The sequence below is a fragment of the Zalophus californianus genome, chromosome 14 (assembly GCF_009762305.2).
Source record: "Zalophus californianus isolate mZalCal1 chromosome 14, mZalCal1.pri.v2, whole genome shotgun sequence".
NCBI classification, from domain to species: Eukaryota; Metazoa; Chordata; class Mammalia; order Carnivora; family Otariidae; genus Zalophus; species Zalophus californianus.
In genome coordinates, this window is record NC_045608.1 from 76,183,615 (window position 1) to 76,205,879 (window position 22,265).

General features: G+C 40.7%; 2 protein-coding genes across 3 annotated transcripts; both read right to left on the reverse strand.

The window, feature by feature from the left end:
* Window positions 1-3,957: 3,957 nt before the first annotated feature.
* On the reverse strand, window positions 3,958-20,802 carry NARS1 (asparaginyl-tRNA synthetase 1). 2 transcript variants are annotated; one of them, XM_027576581.1, is made up of 15 exons: window positions 20,658-20,802; window positions 19,525-19,607; window positions 17,181-17,246; window positions 16,987-17,079; window positions 16,811-16,900; window positions 15,199-15,277; window positions 14,244-14,314; window positions 12,174-12,260; window positions 10,774-10,995; window positions 10,467-10,666; window positions 9,917-10,052; window positions 9,123-9,236; window positions 6,016-6,147; window positions 5,578-5,709; window positions 3,958-5,053 (listed from the first exon to the last, which is right to left on the reverse strand). In XM_027576581.1, the coding sequence occupies exons 1-15, from the start codon at window positions 20,698-20,700 to the stop codon at window positions 4,922-4,924; spliced, it is 1,680 nt and encodes a 559-aa protein (XP_027432382.1). In that variant the 5' UTR covers window positions 20,701-20,802; the 3' UTR covers window positions 3,958-4,921. The 2 variants fall into 2 exon arrangements, with proteins under 2 accessions (XP_027432382.1, XP_027432383.1); XM_027576582.1 differs by having other exon boundaries at window positions 19,525-19,604; window positions 20,658-20,793.
* On the reverse strand, window positions 7,407-9,116 carry LOC113912829 (adenylate kinase isoenzyme 6-like). Its single transcript, XM_027576583.1, has one exon. It carries the CDS (start codon window positions 8,267-8,269, stop codon window positions 7,763-7,765), a length of 507 nt encoding a protein of 168 aa, XP_027432384.1. The 5' UTR covers window positions 8,270-9,116; the 3' UTR covers window positions 7,407-7,762.
* Window positions 20,803-22,265: the final 1,463 nt, after the last annotated feature.

Below are 22,265 nucleotides of genomic sequence, written 5' to 3' on the forward strand. Positions count from 1 at the left end.
ACCTAACAGCCCTGGCTTTGAGACCCTCGGACCTCCCTCCCCTCCAATTCTGATGCCTAGAGATGTGCCTTTCACACTCATAAGATTTGGGGGTGGAGGGAATTATTCTATTTATTCAATAAATCGATCTGTTTACATTGGGGGAGCAAGAGGTGAGCAGAAGTCTCCCTGATACAAGTCAGCGATGATTTCAGACTGAGAGGAGGAAGGAATGCTTTGTCATCTAAGTGGTCTCAGAACTTTCAAGGAACACTGGAATGTCCTCCACGGGAGGGGAGACCACGGAGGCGGAAAAGCACAGCATGCCCAAGAGCGAGGCATTCTCTTCACCACCTCGCCAGGGATAGGAAGGATTGAGTGAAGCTGAGGGGCAAGCTGGAAAGTTCTCAGGACTTGGACCTTTGTGCGTAGGCTCACAGATTGGTGATAGTCATGACAGTCAGTGTTTGGGGCTGCGCTCTGTGGAAAACAGTTGAGCAAGCACGTGCAGGCTACAGGGGCCGGACAGGCGCGGCAGGGAGAGCAGACGGGAGACAGTGCTGGTGGTGTTTTGTTTGCTTTCAAGCACAGACCTAGAAGGATGGGTGGGGGGAAGAAAAGGGAATCATGGCAACAGGCTTTTGGAAGCTGGAAGGCAGATGGATACATGGTTAATGATTTAGCAGACCCCAGAGAACAGAATCCTACGCTGGCCATCATCCTAAGACAAGAACCGTGGAGATTTACATGACAGAATCCCCAGGCAGTTCAGGATCGGCAGTACCAGGTACCTCTGGAAGCGGGGATGACAAGAGAGATGCCAGAACGAGATGGACTGAAAGAGGGATAAAGAAGTCCGACTGCCCAGGTTCCCCCACGGCAGCAGCCGGCTGGAGGTCATGGTGCTGGGAAGCCACACCTGGCTCTGACCTGAAGATGTCAAGTGCAGTGCGGAGCAGGTGCACCTCTCCTACCCACGCACCCAAGCATTTGCACCCCTCCTGGGAATTCTCAGCAGGTAACTAAGCACCACCTGACAACTGAGGAAAGCCTCTAACAAGAGAAACAGAGACCCCGCCAAATAGAAGAATATGGAAGAAACAGGGAAGATGCAGGATTAAAATCTGGATGACAGACCATGAAGATGGAACTTTCTGAGGCCAGAATAAGAATTTAAAAAAAAAATTTCCCCTTTACTCTGCTAAAAGATGAAAAACCCAATAGAAAGATTGGGGAAAATTAACTCCCAGAAATAGCAAGCAAAACAAAAGATAAAAGAACATTTAAAAGGCCTAATATCTGAAGGGGCAGCTGGGTGGCACAGTCAGTTAAGCATCCATCTCTTGGTTTCCGCTCAGGTCATGATTTCAGGGTCATGGGATCAAGCCCCGTGTCAGGCTCTACGCTCAGCATGGAGTCTGCTTGGGATTCTCTCTCCCTCTGCCTCTGCCTTTCCCACTTGTGTTCTCTCACTGTCTCTCAAATAAATAAAATATTTAAAAATAAATAAATAAGTAAATAAGTAAGTAAGTAAACAAATAAATAAATAAATAAAGGCCTAATACCTGAATAGTAGCAGTTTTAGAAAGAAAGCAAAAGAGAGAAGAGACTTTCAATGAAGCAATTTTAGAAGCTTTTTCACAACTCAAGGGCATGATTTCCCGGATGTGAAGGGCCTGTCAGCCACCCAGTGGGATGGATGCAAAGTCCCAAGAAATAGCATCATGAAATTTTGGAAGAGTGGGGACAGATTTCCAAAATAGACAGGTCATACGTCAAGGACCAGGTATGAGAATGCTTGGGAGTTCTCAGCAGCAACACTAGAAGCCAGGACTTCGAAATCCTGAGGGGAAAATGCTTGCTATCCCACATTTTTATATGGAGACTATGATTTGAGCAGGAAGATAGATTAGCAGCACGTTTAGATATGCAAGTTTCTCAGTGAATTTCCTTTCCCCACACCCTTGCTCAGTAGGCTACTGGAGGATGTGCACCACCAAAATGAGGAAGTGAAGCAGGGAGGGAAACATGCGATATAGGAAATAAATGTCCGATACAGAAATAGGGTGTCCAAAACAGAAAGGCAAAGGGGAGAGTGAAAGACGACCCCAGGATAGCCGTGCCAAGAACAGAGGGTGGTTCATTCAGACTAAAGAAGACAGAGGTTCCAGGAGAAGCTTCTATGGGAAGTTAGAAGTAACTATGGCTACCTGATGTTCCTCACTAATCATCACATTACCATCACATGGTAATGATCCATGAGGTAGAAAGAAATTTTTCAGCATAAGAAACCCAATCATTTAATTCACCAGGAATTACCAAATACTATTACAGTATTTGGACATCATGACATCCTTTTTTTTCCCCCAAAAGGGCTGGGGGCTTAAGGGAGAATCTTAAGCAGGTTCCATGCCAAGCCCAATGCAGGACTCGATCTCACAACCCTGAGATCATGACGTGAGCCAAAATCAAGAGCCAGACACCTAACCGACTGAGCCACCCAGGCGCCCCATTTGGACAAGCTTTTAACCTTTCTCAGCCATTATCTCGGGGCTAACAGGGCTAACAAATTATCCCAGGTTATCGTGAGGATTAAAGCACAGGACAGGGCATGGCCTGACACAAGGCACTCCTGCATTAGTGGGAGCTGTCATAACTTGGGAGAACTTCTCAATATGCTTTGAAAGATAGAAACACATGGAGTGTTTTTGTAGCCATTGGCTGATATTGAACAGGCTTCGCCTTGCCCAGTTTCCCGTTTCAACTACAGGGACTAATGGGAAATAACTAAATGAGGACCTACAGTGATAAGAGAGGCTTAAGGTTGAGTTTAGAAGTAGCAGGGAGCTACTTAGTGATGGTCAACCTAGCTCTGCAAAAGCCTCGCCTGGGGAGCCTCTGAAAAACATCATGGGCCCATCCCTGAAATTTGGATTCAATTTGTCTGGGATAAGGCCCAGACACCAGTATTTTTCAGGTCTCCAAGTGATTCCAGTGTGTAGGAAGGTTGCTTCTAATAGAGTTGAACTGCTCTATACACTAACAAAGAAATTATTAGGAAATGCTAGACAAGCAGGTGCGGGGTAGAGGGGGCTGAGCAACAAGGGAAAAGCAGGGTGGCTAGAGTGGCTGCAGGACACTCAGGAAGAGGGAAAGTTAATACCCAAGTCATTCCATTTGCTGAAGTATCAGCCTCCCATGTGTCTCCAAAACCTCAAGCAGGTCTGCTACACAAGTAGCAAAGGTAAAGAGGGTTTTGGTGTAAGAATGGACTTAAGAGCCACATCAGGAAAGAGCCTTGAGAGGAGAGTCCCATAGGAGCAGGAACTCAGAACTGGGGTGTCTGTGCTGGACACATGGCGGGGCCACGGGACGGGGCCGAGACACCAGATTGCAGCAAAAATGACACAGTCAAGGGAAAAAAAATCCACATGTATGGGGTTTGCTGCTCACCATGCTCAGATTCTTGGCATCATGTCACCATGACCTTGACGCTCTTATCCCCACCTAATTCCACAGTTCTCCCTCCATATATAAACTCCCAATTCATTTGCACAATTAAAATTTAGGTTAATTGGGTCTAACCTCTTCCTTAAATTCTGATCAAATAAACTGCCTGGATGAATCCAATTAGAGCTCATTCACATCCTTACAAGTATTTTTTATTTTGAAGATACAGGCCAAATATACTAGAAATGCCCCATTTCCATCTGTCATTTCACATAATTAAAAAACAGGATATAATCTAATGTGTCCAAAAATAACATGAGGATTATAAAACATGACTAGAACCTACACCTAATTTTTAAAAACTGTTCCTTTTCATTACCATGTGTTTTTAGTAATACCTACTGAATTTAGTAATATCTAACTTCACATATATACATCATGAAAAATAAAAAGACTAAAAAAGTGCAAAACACACGAACCAATGTTAAGACTGAGGTGTTCAGCTTTAGAAAAATTAAAGCCAGCAAATAGTTTTTATGGGTCCATTTATTGATTGCTGGGAATACAGCCCACTGAGAATACATGACATGCATTTTGGGAGAGAAATTAACCAAATCTGAAATGAGGCCATTCAATAAGCCTTCTAGGAGTTAATAAGGTAGCAGATTAGATCTAAAGTCACAGTGTGGGAAGAGTCAAACGGCAACTTACAGTTGTCATTAAGATTCCAGCTGCAAATTCTTTTGGAACTTATTTATTCTTAATTACTTAGAAACTACCAGGAAAGACAGAAAATCACTCTGCCTCTTTAGCTTAAACTAATGCAAGGAACAAAAAAAAAAAAAAAAGAATTTGCTATTATTTCAAATCGTTTAACGCAAAATTCCCATTTCTTAAAGATTTCTCCACATCAATTCGTATGCTTTAGAATTATAAGTAGCTCTACAGAATTAGAAAAGATTAATGACCAATGCAAAACTGTTTTCGTTTGATTCCAGTATCTATCAATGAATTACACTGTTCTAATACTAGCAGATTTTTACACCACATTGTCAATTTTCCCCCAAGATGTTTGTTCTAACTCGCCTATACAATAAAATGATACAAAGTAAAGAATTCCAGTTACACTTAAAGGGACGGAAAGATTAAGTTACTGGAATGTCTTAGATCATAATTAAAATCTGTTTAATTATATATGTGGTACATATGATGCAAAAATTATAACCTATAATTGGATAGACTTAGAACTGTAGTGTTACATGCCACATATTTTCCCCAAACTTTGTGATGGATATTGTTTCTTAAAATGGTAACACTGACATCACTTGATATTCACATGATTTGGATTGCTTTTTGTGGGAGAAAAAAGAAATGGCTATACACCAATGGAATAAAAAAGGGAAGATTTTGGCTTTTTGTTTTTGTTTTGTTAAGAGGCAGTCTGTTCCTTTCATAAACTGTGTTCTTTCCTTAATGCTTCTGGAGGAATCAGTTACGGCTTGCAACGCTGGACAAATCGCGGGTATAAGCATACATCTCGGATGTGATATCTATTCAGAATCCAGGTCAAGAATCGTTCCAAGCCCAAGCCATATCCTCCATGAGGACATGTGCCGTATTTTCTCTGTTTAAAAAAAAGAGAGAATAGATGTTTAAAATTTTGTCTAAAATGTTTTTAAGTTTCTACTGTGAAATGAGTTAGCTTAGTGTGGTTAAGAATTCAACCCTTAATCTCGAAGCTTTCATGGACCACGTGTGTAGAAATGATTTGGTATGAAAAATAAACCAGGGATTCGGTGTCACCCGAATTTCAAACTTCTCAACTAAGTCAATGTCGCTGTTTATCAGAGGAAAATGTGAGACAGCACTAGATATTGGTAGGGTCTAACAACAAATTTTTAAAAACTCAGTAGCATTGAGCAAGGCCAGCAGCTGAGTAGTTTTTCAAATGAAGTCAACATATTATTAGACAAAGACAAAACTAGCAATAGTTATATGCCACATTATAACCATGAAACTGAATACAGCTCATTCCCACACCAAAGTACCACACTGAATTCTCTCCTTTTAAAAATTCCAATTTATGCAGAACTATTATAATGAAAACATTTTAAAGAGTGTTAAAAAAACCCACAAAACTGTTTTTACCTGATCTGTGTACCAGTAATAAGGAGTGGGGTCAATTCCTTCCCTTTTATAACCTGCCAGTATTTCCTCACTATCCCAGATACGCATTGAGCCTCCCACAATCTCACCAACATTGGGCATCAACACGTCAACCTATAAAAACAAGTAAATAAAATGCAGTTACTACCAGGCTATAGTTTCAAGGAAAATCACAATTAAACTCATAACTGAAACTCATAAACACATCACATTAAACTATGGTCATGTAATATTCAAATATTCAAATCCTATAATTTAACAAGGTATGTTAAGCCCAATCAGAGGACAAAAGCCACTTCTTTAAATACTGCCATGCTAGATGTATAATGAAATATTTGCCATGACTCTATTTTATTACAGTGGCAGTCCCCACCCCCTTAGAAAGCAAAATTACTAATACTATTTGAATCACAAACTGACAGATTCTGTAAGGCGGGAATCCTCAGGACATCGCTGCATATAGAAGGACTTGATCTCTACAGGAAATCGACATAGCAAGATGGGCTCATTAATGGTGTCCGTCATCAGTCTCTCAGGAGCTTCTGGGATATCCTGAGGTTAAACAAGACTTCATTAACATTTACAACTCGAAAGGCATTAAGACAAAAGCAGCTCTCACCCACCAGCAGCCCTTCCTCTTATTAATGTAGCATAGCAGAGAATACACACCCATCCACAACCCATACACATGGGTGGAAGCAACAATTTCTTCCAAAAACAATAAAGATATTTTTAAAACTCACACTCAGTTATTAAACCAATTGCAAAAAGATCCGCTTCCTTCTACAGTATAACTCAAGCGCCATGCTGCTTGAGGAATCAAACAACCCCCCGCAAAAAAAACCCCAAAACAAAAAACAAACCACTCAAAGCTATTATTCATTGGGACTAGATACTGGTAGTTATTTTTTTCAGTGGCCAGTTTTATCTAGCTCTGAAGCAAACGTAGTCCACTTAGTCCCATAAGGCATAAGATAATCAGTGAATGCTCCAGAACATCATCGGTCTATGCACAGAATGTGTTATTAGTAACACCAATCTTTAAACTTTCTTGTTATCTGTACTTCTTTCCTGTTATAGTAAATCTATATGGCTTCAATAGGAAGTAAGACAGAGTCATAAGACAAATAACCAGTGTGAAATTTCTAAGTGTAACCATACCTGGAATACTTAGCCAAGAAATGTTAGATGATGATGAACCAAGTTAATCTGCTTCTCCCTCAAAACATCCTTCAGTAAACCACACATAAACTCAAGTTAAAACTGAAAACTCTTGTCCCAGTACAAACTGACTGAGGCAACTCGACAAGACTCATTGATTTGTTTAATGTAAGAACCAAAATGGAGCTTAGCAATCACCCGGCACAGATGTCATCAAGCCCCAGTCCCTGGAGGCCTGTGGGAGATGAGTGGGATAGTTCTGGCCTCTCAACTTTTATCTGCTTTACATACTAGAGTAAGATTTAACTGGGGAGAAACAGCCTCACTGCACATTCCAAGAAGTCGGAAGACCGTTTACTCTGGTGTCCTCATGTGCATGGGATGCCATCAGTGTACAATAAATGTTGACAAGCATCAAGGGCTTCCTAAGCCGTGGACCCTGCCAAGAATTTAGCTTTGCGTCCTCACAAGTTTGCAAAGCAGATGTGACTTCCAAGGAACAGAGGGTGGGGTCGCTGGCCATCTGTCATACAACAGTAAAGACACAGCTGGGAGCTAAGCCACCTAGGGGGGCTTCTTACTCCAAAGACTGGGCTCTTTCCACTCCATCACACTACTTTGCTAAGTTTTAGGTAATAACACTTCTGAAATTTTTTTTTTTTTTTATCCTTAGTCTTAAGTTTTATTTTAAGGGATCATCTTCATTTTCTTTTGTAACCAGCTTAGAAGATAGCCACCCATTTGGTCAGATTTATTTATTCTTCAGCAGTTGAAGCATTTAAGATGACAGTTTTTACTCTAAATCCTTAATGATATTGTATATACTATACTTGAGAATGTTTTGCTTTCTCGTGGAGAAAAAAAGCCCAAATATAAACCTTTAGATTATCCATCTACTAGTCCTGCAGCACAATCTTAATAAGAAAGTTTTACTGACAACTGGACAATTTATTCATTATGGCAGGGATATAACAAACAGTGGTTGTAAAGTGGCCAGTCTTGTAAGTCAGGAGCTATGATCCTTAATCCACTTCAATATCTGATTGATATTATCCTCTAGATCTTCTGGTTTATTGCTGGGTAGTTGATGTACTATTTCCTCCTTGTAGGATGCTAATGCTTCTTCATAAAGAACTTGAAAAATTTCACACTGAATATTGTCTTTTAGTTTCTTTTCATTATAACCCCTTGTTTCAAGTCTTTTGTACAATACACTGTTATCTGCTTGCAGCACAAAAACTATATGAAACCAGCGTTCAGGAAAGAAATCACAACCATGGTAATCAACAATAACTCCACCTTTGCTCATTTGGTTTCCTAATTCATCAACTACTCTGTCTTCACCTAAAATGGGGCATTCATACTCTTCATCATAGCCATCATACAACTGCCCTTCTCGAGCTAAATCACCCACATTAATGTATTTCAGTCCTGATCTTGATTCAAGTTCTTTGCCTAGCATGGTTTTTCCAACCCCTGGTGTACCCGTGAGCAGGATGTTCGGAAGCAACATGGTCCTCACCGCGCTGGCTCCGGGCGTCTAGGCCAACACTTCTTAAATTTTTAATACAAAATTTTGTTATTATACATCACCAACTGAATTCATGAAATGGTGAATGATTTATATAGGTCTAATGTACTGTTTGTTCTCTCTGTAAATTCCTTCTAAAAATAAAACAAAACTCAAGTTAGCGGTAGTTGCTCCTATTTTATCTATAAAATGGATTTGCAAATACTAAGTGAGAAATGGTTAAATGCACACAGAAGAGGGCTTAACAGTGCCAACAATCTACACGTCCGATACATCTGCTCTGTGTATCCGGGACACCAGACCACCTGCCCCAGCCAGGCCAAAACCTCTCTTGGTTTTGCGTTTTAACCAACAGCCATTTTCTCCTTTGACTCTTCTCCACGTGAAGGAGTTTTAATATACTCCTTTAGGGGAGGCAGCCTTTTTGAAAGAGCCAGATACTTTCTCCAGGCAAATAAAATGAATATATACATATCAACATTTTGCATGAAACTGTAAAGTGTACAGCTTTTTGAAGCATCCTGCCAGCCTAGAGAGTTACCACTAGAGTAGCTCACAAGCATGGACTGACCATGGAAGAAGAGGAAAGAGGTACAAGATGAGCTATGCAGGCTGCCATGATGCTAATTGTGACTGAACACTACAGAAAGGTACTGTTCTAAGGCTGACTCTACATCTGTTGACTCAGTGAATCCTCAGACAACCCTAAGGAGGAGCTTCTGTTGTTACCATTCATTTGACAAAGAGCAGCTGCCTCCTGCATTACTGGTTCATTAACCGGAGTAGCAATCTACTTACGCGCCATGCCACCCTGGCAACAGCAAGCAACGCATACCTCTCCAAATTCATAGAAAGTTCCATCTTCTTTCTTTATATTGTGTTCTTTCAGCCACACAATAGCATCTGAATAGTTCATCCGCTTAAAAGGCCGTTTGGGAGGCTTGAAGTTCTACAAGAGAAAGAAAAAATAGAGTGTATATAAAGAAACCATAACACTAAAATTTCCATTTTAAGAAAAACTATTTGTCATTAATGTAAAATGTTATTCCTGACTAGAAAACCAAAGACATTCCTAAAAATGGAAAATATACATGACCTCCTCCTATATAAGATATTATAAAATTATCGGCAATGACTAGTATCAAATTTTACTCTTAAAAATAATTAAGTACAGAAATGAGTGAAGGTGGTCAAAAGGTACAAACTTCCAGTTTTAAAATAGTCCGTCCTGAGGATGTAATGTGCAGCACCGTATACATATATATAGAGTCAGCTAACAATACTCTCTAAATTTGAAAGTTGCTAACAGAGTAGATCTTAGAAGGTTGCATCCTAAGAAAGAACAAATTTTACCAATGTCTAGTAATGGACTTACGATAATCATTTCATAATATATACAACTATCAAATCATTATGCTGTATACCTGAAACGAATATAATGTTATATATCAATTTTATCTAAAAACACATAAATGTTATATATATAAATGATATATATATTATATATATATATCACTTATTTCAAAGCTCACTAAGCCATTAAATCTACAAAAACTGAGGGTGAAGACATCATTACCTTCCCCCCCAAAAAAAATCATGACTTTGCATTTGCATAAACAGCACACCTACCGGGTTGAGGTCACGCACTATGCTCGCTGCAGGTGATTTCAAGACTCTATCTACCACGTCACAAACCAAGTCCTCCAATCGGTTCAGGAGCTCCTCAAAGGTCAGGAAAGGACACTCTGCTTCCACGTGAGTGTATCTGAAGAACAAGACATTATCTGGGAGCCGCTCTTCTTTTCCATCAGGTTTCTCTCAAGCATGGATTTTAACATCGCGAAACTGCCCAGAAATGCAAAATTCCAGCACCACTAACCAACTCCCAATCCAGCACATTAGTTTTAGAACCCCTACCTTTCCCCCTTGAATAGTGATTTCCTGTTTATTCCTTAACATGAAAAGGATCAAGGCAAAGTGAAAGAAGAGACCATCGCTAGCTATGGCCTAGGAGGCAAAACTTCATACATGGCTTCCATTAATTTGTTGAACTGCCCTCCACACACCCTCTTATCAAATTTTTTTACATAGTCATCATTTGCCTACATAAAGACTGCTTCTCTAAACATATTTTCTTAAAAATAATGTTTTTAATAAAAATAAAAAGGTAATTCTGTACTCAGCCAGGTGCCTTCGTGTTCTAGATTGTTCTGCCCGGTATGACTGTGCAATACAAAACACATCTCCCAGAGCTGGAATGCAGGTCTCCAGGTACAACTGAGAGGACTGAGTCAAAAATGCCTCTTCCCCAAAATAGTCAAGCTTGAAGAGTGTAGCACCTCCTTCCACTTGAGTTTGCACTAACGTTGGAGGAGTAACCTGTTCAAATGGAAAGGAGGAGTAAATAAAGGCATATTGTGAGTGCCACTATTCAAGTTTAAAAATGGCAGGTGTTTGTTTGCAAAAGATGATGAACACACTCTTACTTCATAGTACCCCCTATCAAAGAAGTGATCTCGAAAGCACCGGGTGACCACTGAACGTGCTTTCAGGATCTTGGACATGTTTTCTCCCCGAATCATCATGTGTCGGTTGTTGAGCTGGACGTCCACGTCAGACTCCTCGTTAATCAAGTTATCAGCTCCTCCAGCAGGGGCCAGCCCGATCAGTTCCCAGAAGTCACAGCTCAGCTCATGGCCACCCGGAGCCTCCATTTTAGAAAGGGGGGGTGGGGAGAAAGGAGAAAGAATGAGACAAAAAACTAACATTATTGGAGATTTTCATTTATGTCAAAATTGTTGGTAAGCTATTTTTAGGCCTCATCATTATTAGCCTACCCTTCTAGACACAAAGACCCAATAATCTGATTTTATTTTGATATTTAACATTCCTTTCAGAGGGGAATACACACACGATTTTTAAACAATAGAAAAGCACAAACTAGAAAATAAATGATCTTGCAACTTGGAGTAACTACTAACCACTGTTATCATTTGGTGTATCTTCCTAACCTTTCCCTGATAATTTAAAATAACATTTTATCGACATTGAAAATCTCCTCAAATGCAAAGGTTTTACTAAAAGCTGTTTCTCTTTGGAACAGATATATGATAGAAATTCAAATTCTCCCTAATAATTCCATTAAAAGCGATTCATTTTAGAAGCCACACATCAGAGAACATACAAGATCTTGGTGCCAAGCCCTGGATAGCAAGTAACATGTCATGACAAATCCGTTTTGCAAATCACATTACATCAGTGAACTTGAATCAGATATTATGCTTAATGTAGGTTCTTTAACATGAACTCTGGGAGACCCTCTGATTATTTCTAGTCTATTAAGGCAGACTCTAGGGGCTCCCTCTGGTGGTTAATAGGTCACATTTGTTTGTTTTCTTTCCAAGACAACAAATAAAACCACAGTAATTATTTGAAAAGTAATTACGAACAAGTAACTCTTATGTGCCTGTTGGTTGGCGAAGAAACAACTCTCTGAATATCAGAATTATATTTAACTTTTTCTAAAAGAGACTTCCAAATTCTATTCAGAAAGTTTCAGATTTAGATTACTGTTCTCTCCTGAATTTTTTTGGGTAGACTGTTTTTATTTCTACCTGGCTGAAAATTATTCATGCATCCACAGCAAAGTGACTATACTATGGCCCATCAAGATTATTTAGGAATTCTATAAGGTTGGAAATCCCTGAGTTTGTTGTATCATATGAGTCGTACAGTATACTTATTTCACTGGAAAAGGAAAAGGCATCCTAAATTCAGCAAGTACATCACATCTGTGCATTAATTTGCCAAATACCAAAAGTACAAATAAAAACACTGGAGAACAAACAAACATTTACCCACCCAGTACAAAATTCAATCTACTCACCTGTTTGCCCTTTGGAGTCAGATTTAGCATTCCATACACCGCAACACTACTCTCAGTGGCCAAGACGACTCCATTGTAACACTGACACTATAAAAAAATGAAAGTTCAAATTTATTTACATTAAAATGTATGTTCTGATGTACAGAAAGCTACACAGATTACTTACATATAAGTTACCTGGTCTAAAACTAGTAAAATGAGCTGGCCATCAATTTTTTAGTATTCATAAAGAATAGCTATTTTTGTGGGAGGATTCATCTACAGAGAAATGTGTATGTAAATAGATACTTTACATATATACATATGCATAAACAACAGTAGCCCACATCTCCTAAAAATATCTTTTTTTTTTTTAATTTTATTTATTTATTCATGAGAGAGAAAGGGGCAGAGGGAGAAGCAGGCTCCCCAAGGAGCAGGAAGCCCGATGCGGGACTCGATCCCAGGACCCCAGGATCATGACCTGAGCCGAAGGCAGCCGCTTAACCATCTGAGCCACCAGGCACCCTCTTAAAAATATCTGAACAGCACATTTTTTTTTTTTAAATTCACACTGTTAAAATAATAAACCGTCTACCCGGAGTATGATCATCAATACTTCCTAAAACCATTAGGATAAAAGTGACAAGTAACTTTATAATGGAGGGATCAGGTTAGCAACACTTTAACCCACTATCATAAAATCATAAAAAAAGACAAGAGGACATTATGTGTCTTTGATGTGAGGCAATGATAAGCGCACAGCCTTGCCCATGAAGTAGTTGTGCCAAAAAAAAAAGGCAAACAAAATGAAAAAAACCCCAAAACCTGAATTTGATAAGCTTGTAAGAAATAGAGGAGAGAAATACGTTAAATGACCCCTGAGAATGCAAGCAGCCAAACCTGGAACAGAGGAGTTCCACTGGACAACCAACCAGGTTTTTTTAAACAAACGGGGTAGAAAAGACAATAGAAAGGGCAAACAGTTACAGACTGAGAGAGATTTCAGAGCCACATCAGCTCAATGCAATACATAGATCTTGTCTGGGTTCTCATTCAAACCAAACAACTGTAAAAAGACATTACGAATCAATTGGGAGAATCTGGGTATTTAGGAGTTGCCTTTGTTTGGGGAGGGTGTGGTTAACATTAGCGTGGTTATATTAAAAATATTTTTTCTTAGAGCTGCATATACAAGTATATTTATATGAAATGATACGATGTCTAGGGGGCAAAAGTGGTGAGCAGTAAACCAGAATTGGCCATATTATTAGCCATTACTTGTTAGAGACTTAATGTTTTCGTCCCTCCAAAATTCCTATGTTGAAATCCTATGCCCCAATTTGCTGGTACGAGGAAGTGGGCCCTTGGACAGGTGAATAGGCTCAGATGAGGGTTTGCTCCCCGTCTCTGCTCTCTGCCACATGAGGATGCCCTAGGAAGCTGGCAGTGTGCAGCCTGGAAGAGGGCCCTCACCAGAACATGACCATGCTGACACCCCGAGCTCGACCTCCAGCCTGTAGAACTGTGAGAGAAATTCCTGTTGTTTATAAGCCACCCAGTCTATGGTATCTTATGACAGCAGCTAAAACTGACCTTACCAAAGTTGGGTGATGAGCACATGAAGTTTCTTTATACAGCTGACCTTGAATAATTCGAGGATTAGGGGTGCTGACGCCCTGCATTGTCTAAAATCCACATATAACTTGATTCTCCCACAACTTAATAACCAGACTACTGTTGGCCAGAAGCCTTGCCAATAACATAAGGTCAATTAACATATATTTTATATGTTATGTGTATTATACTGTATTCTTAAAATAAGCTAGAAAAAAGAAAATGTTATTAAGTCATAAAGAAGAGAAAATTCACTCAGTACTGTAAAAAAAATCCAGACACAAGCAGACCCATGCAGTTCAAACCCATGTTGTTCAATGATCAACTGTACTGTTCTATTTTTTATGTGTTGGAAATTTTCTAAGACAGTTTAAAGTAAATATAAAGATCCTAAAATTCCCAAAACTAACAATAAAGGAACTTACTGAAAAAAAAAAATCAAGTTTTCAGCTACAAATAAGAAAAAATATTTACCAAATCATCTGACAAGACACACTGAAGATAGCCTGTACCATCCCGCAACACCAGAAACATTAAATTCTTTCCTAAAAATGAGAAAGAAAAATTTAGCCCGACTGTTCTCAAGGCACTTAAAAGTACTTTCTCATAACTTAATCTTGTAATAGGTAACTCCATGGTTAAATTGTTAAGAATTCAAACCTCCCGCGTGGCTCCCTTTTTCTCAAGTGGCCATCGGAAACATCACTACTCAGTATCTGTAAAGCATTTCACTTTCTTCACTGTACTTCCAAATCCTATGTGAGCCTCATAAGCCACGTGATCAGGGGAAAGCAAGAGCGTCAACAACGTGAGTTGAGCGATTACATCTCACTCACCACTGAATCCTCTGCAGTGCCTAGCACAATACTGTGCGCTCAGCGAGAGGTGCATAAATATTGCTGCACAGAATCACTCTTTTATGCCCCACCTCTTTTTATAAAGGATGTAATAACTACTTACAACAAAATACACATAATAATAAGAGAAAGCAAAAAGTCAGGACTGGGATAAGTAGAATGCAAACACACACTCATTATAAAAGCCAACAATACTGCCATAAATTAATTTCGGATTTGGCTCTGCCCTTCCTGTAATACATCCTCTGCTTTTCATTAAATAATTAAATTCAACTAGACAAATATTTACTGGAGATGCCTGCTGATCTCTGTGGTTGGTTACAGTTAGGTAGCATTCAAATAATTTTTAAACCTGTGCTCGCTTCGGCAGCACATATACTAAATAATTTTTAAACCTATAATAGTCATTTAAGAACAAATTTAGGATATAATTCACTATCCTCTCTGGTAAACTAGCATCCCAAACCAAAAATATCCCCCACCTAAGTAAATGTTTTTATGTTCTTCTTCATCTAGACCAGGGATGTTTAAAATTAAAAAGAGAGAAAAGAAAAGCTATACCATTTATTTACCTTGTCTACGCAGTCTGTGGACCCAGCCAAACACCTTTACTCTTTGGCCTCTGTATCCTTTTAGTGCATGAATCTTCACCTGTGAAATGGAAATCAGTAACATTTGACCAATCATGTAATTTATCACATATCAACTTCTCCACTAATACTAGATGGGTGGCAGTAAAGTGTTAAAATTTCACAAATGATGCAAAATGACAGTCATTCTACAACAAACGTTCACCATATTGGAGAGATTAAAAAAAAAATCCAAGTCTTCTTTCTCTTAGTGCAAAAACTGACACTGAGCACCATCTGGAATTTTATTTTTTTTATTTACTTTATTTTTTGTAAAGATTTTATTTATTTGACAGAGAGAGACACAGCGAGAGAGGGAACACAAGCAGGGGGAGTGGGAGAGGGAGAAGCAGGCTTCCTGCTGAGCAGGGAGCCCGATGCGGGGCTCGATCCCAGGACCCTAGGATCATGACCTGAGCTGAAGGCAGACGCTTAACGACTGAGCCACCCAGGTGCCCACCATCTGGAATTTTAGATACTGCTACATAAAATCAATGAATAAATGAATTCCTAAGAGCAACAACAGGAGTGTGCCCAGAGACCTTCCTGCCCTCACAGTCCCTCCCGACACCACAAGGTAGAAGCTAACCAAGGCTAGCTATTGGTTTGGAGGAGGAAGCACAAAGGAGAGGAGTACAGGAGGGGGGGGGGGTGAAGGTAGCCAAGACAGCTTCATCACTAAGGACACAGGAAAAAGACAATGATCCATGAGCAGTAAGAACTATCTGAAATCTAAGCATGTCCGCTCATAGCCCAACATCTGTTCTAGAAAAAATACAGAGAATCCAGTTCATAAAATCACAGAACACTTTATCTATTTAAAAAAATCGGGCACCTGGGCGGCTCAGTTGGTTAAGCAACTGCCTTCGGCTCAGGTCATGATCCTGGAGTCCCGGGATCGAGTCCCGCATCGGGCTTCCTGCTCAGCGGGGAGTCTGCTTCTCCCTCTGACCCTCTTCCCTCTCATGCTCTCTATCTCTCATTCTCTCTCTCTCAAATAAATAAAATCTTTAAAAAAAAAAAATCATGAAGGGGCGCCTGGGTGGCTCAGTCGTTAAGCGACTGCCTTCGGCTCAGGTCATGATCCCAGGGCCCTGGGATCGAGCCCCACATCGGGCTCCCTGCTCAGCGGGAAGCCTGCTTCTCTCCCTCCCACTCCCCCTGCTTATGTTCCCTCTCTCGCTGTGTCTCTCCCTGTCAAATAAATAAATAAAATCTTTAATAAATAAATAAATAAATAAATCACGAAAATCATGGATTTTGACCTCTTCATTTTATCGTGAGGAAATGGACACGTAGGGAGGGAGGACACTTAGCTAGCTTTCAGGTGGGATGGGAATCATTCAACACCTAATTACTAAACTTTATAATAAAATGAACCCCCAAAGAACCAGCCTCATAACTCTAAAATGTTATTTTCTCTCTATCCCTTCTAAAAGGAAAGGAAGGGCAAACGGTGTCAAGGAGTAAACCAGGCGGCCCGGCCCTCGGACATAGAACTGACAGTCTGCCGAGGGGCGGCCGCGATATTTGGGACAGTATGTGTCACACTCACACATTTTGGCTCTGGGAGACTTGGATCGTTTTTAATGGTAATCTTCTTTGCTTCTTCCAGGTTCTTTTCTCTCCGCAAATTGTCTTCTGCCTAATTTTAACAATAAAGCAGTTTGTTAACATGGTTTCTAGTATTCTAACTTAAAAAATGTTCACAGCAGCAAAATCATTGCTCACCTCTTTTTTTTCCCGGGATTCACTCTTCATTTGTTCCCTATGCCACATTTTTTTAATGTTCTTCATCTGTGATTTAGAAATAACATCCCACCTCTACAGAAAAAAACAAATATTTAATTTTTTCAAGAACCTCTATGTTCTGATGAAAATTTATTTACAAAATGTAATTCGGTAGAGTTTTTGGTTCATCCTACCTCATTTTCTTTTTGTGAATCTATGTAAATGGTGGGAAACGGTTCTTTTCCTACTGTCATCAAAGCCTTGGGCGGGAAGGGAGAAAAAGAAAATTTAACATTGTATCATATTTGAAATCAAAATCACATCCTAACTATGAGGTAACTTCAACCATCTAGAACGTCATCAAGAGCCAAGAAGAAAAGCATACAGACCCCAATAGCCAAAAGTGAACGTTGAAAGGATGACTGGTTGGATGTACTAAGAACACTTTGCTTAAAGTAGAAGCCCTCGGGTCCTTTCACAAACAGTTATAGCAAGTGGGGCTACACAATACAGTTGATCCCTGAACTCGGGTTTAAACTGCGTGGATCCACTTATAGGTAGATTTTTTTCCACAGATACAGTACAGTGCTGTAAATACATTTTTCTCCTCCTTATGATTTTAACATTTGCTGTTTTCTAGTTTACTTTTTTGTAAAAATACAGTATAGAATACATATAACATTCAGAATGTGTTGACTATTTATGTTACTGGCTTCTGGTCAACTGTAGGCTATTGGTAATTAAGTTTTGAGGAAGTCAAAAGCTGTATGCAGATTTTTGACTTGGCAGGGGTCGGTGCCCCTAACCCTGTGCTGTTCAAGGGTCAACTGTATACAGTTTCCCAGTACAAGTAGACTAGAAGCAACATATTTTAAGTGGCTGTGGGAACCAGTAGGAAGTATACTGAGAATAACAGAAGAGAGACAGTTGACAGTAGAAGTCAACTGCAGATCACACCTAAATGGTTAATCTTCACTAAGAAATCAAGGAAGTTGTTTCCGAAACTCTTTCAGAAAGAAAAACCACAGTTAAGAACATAAAAGGCTACATTTCATTTAATCTGAAAAATTCCTGTATGTAGAACACCTCTTCATAAATACGAGGACATGTCAGGTGTTGCTTTGCCATTTATATCTTATAGTTTGTATTACTTGATTAAGTCAGCCAAGAAATGTAACAAATTACTCTCCAACTGTAGGATCTGAAGCTTACGGAAACTAAAGGTCTAATTTCCAAACGTGGAAAATACTTTTCATCTTCTTTTAACACTAACCCCAACTCAATGATCACTGCAGAGAAGGGGACCTGGATCTTTTAAAAACATCTAAGAGGGGCGCCTGGGTGGTTCAGTCATTAAGCGTCTGCCTTTGGCTCGGGTCATGGTCCCAGGGTCCTGGGATCAAGCCCCGCATCGGGCTCCCTGCTTCATGCGGAGCCTGCTTCTCCCTCTGCCACTCCCCCTACTTGTTCCCTCTCTCTGTGTCTCTCTGTCAAATAAATAAATAAAATCTTAAAAAAAAATAAAAAAATAAAAATAAAAACATCTAAGAGAGTTCTTCTTTTTAATAATTATACTTGGTAGAGATGTTTATAAATCATTAGGAATTTGCTACCTGACACTCTCTATTGATCCCTCCTTTTTTATCACTGAAATTGAAAGTTACAAGCCAAACTGTAATTCCCCAAATCAGAACGGCACTCTTTTGCTAATAGTGACATTTTGCAAACATTCACCTAAATGTCAGTTTTGGGGAGCCATAGGAATCACCTCAACAACTGGAAATGAGAGAAAGATTTCCTTCTAAAAATTAAAAGGTAAGACTCAGCTTCCTCCAGTCCCAGTAAGTTCATGCCCAGATTTCTTCTCCCTTTTTTTTAAAAAGATTTTATTTATTTACTTGACAGAGAGAGAGAGAGCACAAGCAGGGGAGCGGCAGAGGGAGAGGGAGAAGCAGGCTCCCCGCTGAGCAGGGAGCCCAAACACGAGGGGCTCGATCCCAGGACCCTGGGATCATGACCTGAGCTGAAGGCAGATGCTTAACCGACTGAGCCAGCCAGGCGCCCCTGCCCAGATTTCTTCTAAATGGATTCCTAAGAGGACTCTTGGTGAATTTACCACTAGAATCCAGATGTGATCCTGAGCCTTGAGATTCAAAGACCTAATTTACATCAGTACACTAAGAACGGACCCATTTCTCAGAGCAGACACTCAGTAACTCCTGAGTCTGGAGCTTGAAGACAGAATGCTAATTTTACCAACGTACTATTATTTCTCAGGATCTAAAATCCTCAAGTGAGTTTAGCATATTCTCTCTCAGCATGATAAGGAAGAAAAGACGACAACTTTTAAAAATGTTCAAATTTAAGTTTAGACTTGTTCAACACTTAGAGATACACAGCTGTATACATTCCTCATTTTCTTTTCTGAAAATTCTCTTCAAAATCTAGTGCCTGAAATAAAGTTATTGATGAGTCACACGTTAATAGACATGAGTCATTAACAAATGTAGTCATTTTCCGAACGAGAAGAGACACTACCTTTAGGCCTGTTTTAAAAGGTTTCTCCTTGGTTCCATCACCTGTAGCATCATTTCCCTCTCGATCGGAGACATAGAGCTCTGCTGTTTTACAAAAGGAGAGTAAGTTACTCATTTGGCCACTAATTATTAGTCACTTCATACTGCAACTATTTGATCCAGTCTTCATTTTTGTAAACAGAACAAGCCATCTGATTAGTAAAAATTACCACAGTCCAAAAGAAATTATATCATGATTACTTTCCCACGCCTATTTCAGTGACATCTACCACATAAAAACAGACTAGTTACAAATCTGGCTTTTCAAAATGCACTTTGATGATTTTAATTTGTGATACTGCTTCTAGCTACGTGATAAAGGCTCTGAAGGTGGCCAGACCAGACTGGAATCTTGGATGTTGTACCTTAAAAGCCAGGGTGACCCTCGGAAATTCACTTAACCTTTCTGAGCTTATTTGTCTACAAAATGAGGGGAAAAAAGCAATACCCATCTTGAACGGCTGTACTGAGGATGAAATAAAGTAACACATACAAATCAGATAGCCCAGTGAGAGTGCACCGATGTCAAATAAATACCAGTTCCTTCCGATCTTTAAAGGAAATGAAGCTCTGACCTTAACGAATTGCAGAAGGCCTTACAACTAATTGTGAACACTGACACCAATCGTGGTCCCTTTTTCCCTTTTTCTATTGCACCATACGGTCTCCCTGGAAATCTCAATATAAATGAGGATGTGTGAAAACGAATTAGAATTCACGAGTCCTTTCCGGACGATCACTTTGAAGAGCTTACATATTTGGGGGCTACTCTGACGTCTCATAGTGCCTCGCGGTGGCTAAGTCTCAGCTGAATCACCAGATTGTTCGCAGTGGGGCAGGGCGAGGAGCAACCACCATCCCAGTCCCCGGACATAGGGGGGCCCCGAGGGGAGACCAGCCCCACCCAGCGAGTCGGGGCCCAGCCGGGGCCCAACAGGGGTCCAGGCCCAGGCCCCTCCCCCCACTCCTAGCTTTTACGTACAGACAGAGGTGGACCGCCCACTGGAAGCCAAGCCACCGGCCGCAGCTCGGTTCCTGCCCCACGTAGGGGCACCGCCCCACTTACACAACTCGGGGTCTCCGGGCTTCACTCACCTAGTACCATCCCCGCGGTCGTCCCAGTCACCTCCAAGGACATCGTCTCCAAGACTCTGCCGCCTTGCACCCCAACGTGCACCGGCGGCTTCCTCGACTAGGACGTTGCATCAGAACGTCATGCATAGGTCGCCCCAGTGAGTCACCCGAGCGTCGCGGCGCCATTGGTTACAGGAGGATTACAGTAAGTGGGCGGGCGTCACTGCTGCAGCCATCTTTGAGCCGGACAGAGGCAACTTCCGGGTCCGCCGCCCCGCCCCCAAGCGCTCGGGCTTTCCCGGCCCGGGCTCCCCAGGACTCCCTGGCCGCCTAGACCCGAAAGGGGCTGTTGTCTTCTCTGCTTTCGGTCCTCACCTCCCTACTTTTCCCTGCTGAGTCGTCCAGTTCCGCCCTCCGCTGTAGGTGCGCTGGGGCCCTTTTGGAATCGAGACCAAAAATTTCGTTCCTTATCATCAAATGTTGGAATGCTTGTGGAATTAATGTCATCATCAAATGTATTGAGCACCAACCACGGGGGTGGGGGGGGAGGAGTGTTAGGGGCATAAGAATAGTCCTGTTTCACGTACATTGCCTGTTGTGAAATATCAAGGCCATTTAACTTTGTAACTTAAATGGATGAGGAGCAGTACTTCTGTTTTTATGATTTGGATTATTGGAATTTTTATTTAAAGTTACAAGGATCGCTATTAGGGAGGCCATAATAATGTTGTGGAAAGAACTAGGGCTTCAAACCCGGTTGGAATTCTGGTTCCGCCTTTTACTAACTGTGCTTTGGGATAGATTACTTAACCTAAGCTTCAATTTCCCTATTTATGAAGGATGATGTAAATTCACTGTCCAGCACATTAAATAGATACTAAATAAAAGGTAGCTAACATTATCATTTTCCGTTGAGTGGAATACCAGAGTTTGTCCTTGAGTCAAAGGAAAACTTATATGTGTTATGAAAGAGACTAAAAATAACTCCATGAAGTTACTCCTATGTAAGGTTCAGACTCTGGAGAATATGAACCAAATACTTTCTTCCAGAGTATTTCACCCAATTTGATGGACTTCCCCTTTTTCCTCTTTGCTAACTTTTCATGCTTTCTCGCACACATAATCGTTATCTGTTACTGCAAAGCAAATACCCCAAACTTTGGAGCTTAAGACAATGAACATTCATTACTTCAGTTTCTGAAAGTGAGGAATCCAGGGGTGGCTTCGTTGGGGATTCGGTCTCAGGGTCTCCTGAATCAAGCTGTGGGCAGGGGCTACAGTCTTCTGAAGCTTGGCTAGGTGAGGATTTGCTACCAGCTTCACTCATAGGGTTGGCAAAAGGCCTAGGTTCTTTGTGGGGCAGGCTCCCCACAGCGCTTCTAATGACGGGATAGCTGACATCTCCCAAAGCAAGTGATCAGAGAGAAAGAAAGCTGTATTAGTTACCTATTGTATAATAGATGACCCCCAAACTTCAAGCAATATTTGGCTTCTCATGTTGTCCGTGGACCAGGAATCTGGGGACTCTGGCTCTGGGTCTCTCAAAAGGCTGCTATCCAGGTGTCAGCTGGGACTGCAGGCATCATACTTTTAAGATTCTTAAGTCTCACCTGGGATGGATCCTCTATC